Source organism: Branchiostoma lanceolatum, chromosome 11 (genome assembly GCF_035083965.1).
Source record: "Branchiostoma lanceolatum isolate klBraLanc5 chromosome 11, klBraLanc5.hap2, whole genome shotgun sequence".
Taxonomy (NCBI): Eukaryota; Metazoa; Chordata; class Leptocardii; order Amphioxiformes; family Branchiostomatidae; genus Branchiostoma; species Branchiostoma lanceolatum.
In genome coordinates this window covers 6,707,381-6,711,359 of record NC_089732.1, presented here as the reverse complement: position 1 = coordinate 6,711,359, position 3,979 = coordinate 6,707,381, and the positions used below count along the sequence as shown (strand labels likewise).

General features: G+C 46.1%; 1 protein-coding gene across 1 annotated transcript; it reads left to right on the top strand.

Annotated features, from left to right (window-relative positions):
- Nucleotides 1–2,057: 2,057 nt before the first annotated feature.
- On the top strand, nucleotides 2,058–3,715 carry LOC136444861 (somatostatin receptor type 5-like). The gene has a single exon (XM_066442613.1). It carries the CDS (start codon nucleotides 2,315–2,317, stop codon nucleotides 3,401–3,403), a length of 1,089 nt encoding a protein of 362 aa, XP_066298710.1. The 5' UTR covers nucleotides 2,058–2,314; the 3' UTR covers nucleotides 3,404–3,715.
- The last annotated feature ends 264 nt before the right edge of the window (nucleotides 3,716–3,979 follow it).

The following is a 3,979-nucleotide window of genomic DNA, read 5'->3' as shown; positions in this document are numbered from 1 at the left end:
CCTACGTAGTAACCGCAGGCTCAATCTTTTCTCTTGACAACCACTGACACTGTGGCTAGCAAGTGAAAATATTGAGCCAGCGGTTACTGGGACGGTACCTGGGCTAGGGATGATTTGCTTGGAGACTTTGAAGGACAATAATTCCAGAGGGATGATCGAGAAGGATCGTAATGGCTTTTTGTACAAAGATACCTTAAGTGAATATTTACATAATCAAATGCTGCTAATGCACATTTAATAATAAAATCAATGAGAACTGTTAAGAATACGTTAGTTGTTTTAACAGCTGGCTATTGTCGCAGAACTCTAGTTTCTGAATGACACACAACTGGGATACAAATACTTTACTGGTGGAAATAAGGTGCACACATGCACACACACAAAACAATAGTCGGAGATGCCAGCTTTCGTCCTCTTAAGCCCCCCTCTCACTGGGCTTGCTGCGTCCTAAACTGGATTTGTATTACCCTTGACTTTACAATGGGAATATCATTAAAACGTACAGGTATGACCAAAACGACAGCAAAACACACGAAGATTAAAAAGATTCGTTTTTTGTCGATGCAATTCGCTGAGTGCTTTGTCAATTCGATCGGCCGCAGCGACGCCGCCAGTGTTTCGCGGATCCAGTGAGAGGGGGACTTAACCCGGAGTGATTAGTGCATTTGATTAATTCCATAGACAGTATGATAGCAGTACTGAGGATGGAAGACAACGCTGAAACGTGTAATCGTCAATGTTGAGATGACTTGGTCAAAATTTGATTAGCAGACGAGAGGGTGGTTGAATTTTTATTTGTCTATTTATTTTGTTTCACGCAGGCGTTCCTTTTGTTTATTTGAAGAAATCTTAGCGAGAAATCAAATGATGACTTAAATTTATGCATATCGACGCTATAGCACCCTGTCTGAAATGGAACGTTGGATTCATAACAACCATGGAGGTTTAATCGAACCTCATTCGTTGTACCGACTGAGATCCATGGTGTAACTTATCCATGGACGACGTAGAATTATTTTCACGAGGGAAATCGTTTGAACACCGACACATTCATTTATCATCCATCAAAACGCAACAGTTTTCTGACACCGACCCAATATGGTGCTGAACTTATAGATATTTTGTTTGAAGTTATGGGACCCTGCGTCACATTGGTAATATAATTGCAGAAACACAGAGACAAACATGCGTGGAATATTATATGTGGGTGGGTGCCCTACGTACAATGACAATTACCGTTTGATTTGAGTATCACTATTGCACTGCACAGTGTAGTACATACACACATGTTAGAAGTGGAACACAAGGATCTCTCTTTTTCTGCCAGAGTGTCAAGTAGTTTTTGACCGGGGTGCGTACACATATCATGTCTAGTGGTGGCATATCCCCATCTTTCGACTATCTTGGACAATCCTTGCCCGTGCATGTTTCATGTTTTGCCACGTGTCGTGAATATTGTCATCTTTACTATATTTTTACGTTACGTAAGAATGACCCTCTCACATGTTTTGGCCATGTGAGCAGCAGTACTTGAGTGCGTACAGTATTGAAGACTGTTGGTGCCAAAACTGCAAAATACTATGAATGTAGAAATCTCAATACAGGTTGATATTTTCAACTAATTTTCAACATATTTGCGTCATTTCTTTTCATATCTCCAGCGTTGGTAAACAACACAAAGGTCCCCTAGTTTTCGGAGCATACCAAAAACTCCGCCATGCAGTCAGACAAAATGGCTGAAAACTCAACCAGCAGTAGGGAGTACGTATATCTTTTAAAACGTTCTCACGACACAGCAAAGTCGCTTTCATACGCTGTGAATATCGCTGTGCATTGCAGTAAGGTAGATTCAATTTACGATGTAAAAAAATGACCAAAAACAGTGACTTTGTGCAAATGTTTTGAATTGTCAGATTCTAAACGCTGGCATGAAGATAGCCAATAACAGAAGTAGGAATGTCTAAATTTGGAAATCTAACTCCAGGGGCTATGTGCGCGTTTGAAGGCGGTGACTGTCTCTTATCACATCAGAGAATCATCCAATGAAAGAGCTTCTAACGACCCATCAGCCGACAGCAAAGTCTCATCTGCATGATGATTGGCAGATGCGTTGCTCTTCTTCAGGCCGGGGTGAGAAATTGCCACTCACATCTTTCCGTCCGTCGACAAGCGTACGGAGGGATAGTTTTGAGCTGGGTATCGAATACCTCTTACTCACGGCAAAGACTGTTTCTGGGCATACCGTTACCATCTGTTACTGCTTGTACAAGAGGAAGCTTCGAGCGGCCAGCTAGCTTCAAGTCCCCCATCCACCATGGATATGTGGACGGGGAACTGGAGCTTTGTGAACGGAACGGCTAGCGCCGGCGTCCCATACGCGCTGGAGCTTACCTCGGACATTGTCACAACAATCATGACCATCGCTCCAGTGGTGTACGGAACAGTAACTGTGGTGGGTCTGCTTGGGAACTTGTTAGTAATCTACGTGTTGCTGTGCCACACGAGAGAGAAGGACGCCACAAACTGTTACACTCTGAATCTAGCATTGGCGGATGCGCTCTTCCTGCTCGGAGTCCCCTTCAGCCTAGCCTCCAATGCCATGGGGCGGTGGGTGTTCGGAGGAGCCATGTGTAAGATCGTTCTCGTCCTGGATGCGTTGAACATGTTCAGCAGCGTGTTCAACCTGGCCGTGTTGAGCGTGGACCGGTACTTGGCTACAGTCCGCGCCAACAGTCACACACATCTCCGCCGACGGAAGGTGGTGACCGCCGTTTGCCTTTCCGTGTGGGTGGCTGCCTTCCTACTGACCATCCCCGTCATGGCGATCGGCGACGCCTTCCTGCTGGAAGACGGGAACCACGTTTGTATCCTCAACTGGCCTGACGACGAGTCCTTGTTCAAAGTTTTCATCTCCTACACCTTCATAGTCGGGTTCGTCCTGCCCGTGGCGGTGATCAGCGTGTCTTACCTCTCGGTGGTCCGTCATCTCCGCCGCAACACGTCCGCACACCCCGCGGTGGCCAAGGTCTCTATCAAGATGCGGAGGGAAGTGGCGAAGAAGGTCAGCGCCATGATCGTGGCCTTCGTAGTCTGCTGGCTGCCGTTCCACGTGTGCCAGCTGCTCAACTTGACCATAGACTTGCCTCCCACGCCAACGGTTCTGGTGCTGTTCCACCTATCCCTGGCCATGTCGTACGTCAAAACCTGTGTCAACCCCGTCATCTATGTCTTCATGAGCCAGAAGTTCCGCGGGAGCCTTCGCGCCGCGCTGCGTCTGGATCGGGCCAAGCCCGCTGGTCGGATGTACGTCCACGAGAGAGCCAACGTCGCACTCCGTCGGCTGGAAATCCCCGGCCTCTTCCACGAGGAAAAATGTGAGGTAAACGTTGAAACTGCCGTGTAGAACATTACACATGAATGACGAGGGGACCTATTAGGAAAGGTGCAGGATATAGGAGTCAGTCCTAATATCATTACTTCATTAGACTTCTGTTCATCAACAAATCTATTGCACTGTTAACTTTGTATAGTCCTTTGCTTTCTGTCAACTGTATGGTGATCACTTTTGTATTGAGATGATGACGTATGTTCTTGTTGAAGAGATTTGCAATGTGTCTGTAACCACAGAGAGTTCAAAATGAATATTGGTACCACAGACAACAGTCAAGTTTATGTCAGATTTCCGAGTTAATTCTGTACATGTCCCATGCAGATTGTAATAAACAGATTTCCTTTCATTCACAGTACATTGAGTGCACGAGCAGTTCCTGTGTGTGTGACGGATTGTGAATGTGAGTTAGCCTCCAAATCAGGCTCCCGACGGGCCGACTTTCAATACGACTGAGGCTGATTACGTGCCGTTCTTTGGTTTTGGTTTTGTTCTGATAGTCACCATTTTCTATAAGCATGTAAATGTTGTACAGACAGAATACAGCAGCGATTACCACGATCCCAGGCAGATACGGGGCCCAAGCAGATA

Bases quoted from the DNA above. Each gene is read 5' to 3' on its own strand.
- LOC136444861 (XM_066442613.1), top strand. From the start codon at position 2,315: ATGGATATGTGGACGGGGAACTGGAGCTTTGTGAACGGAACGGCTAGC.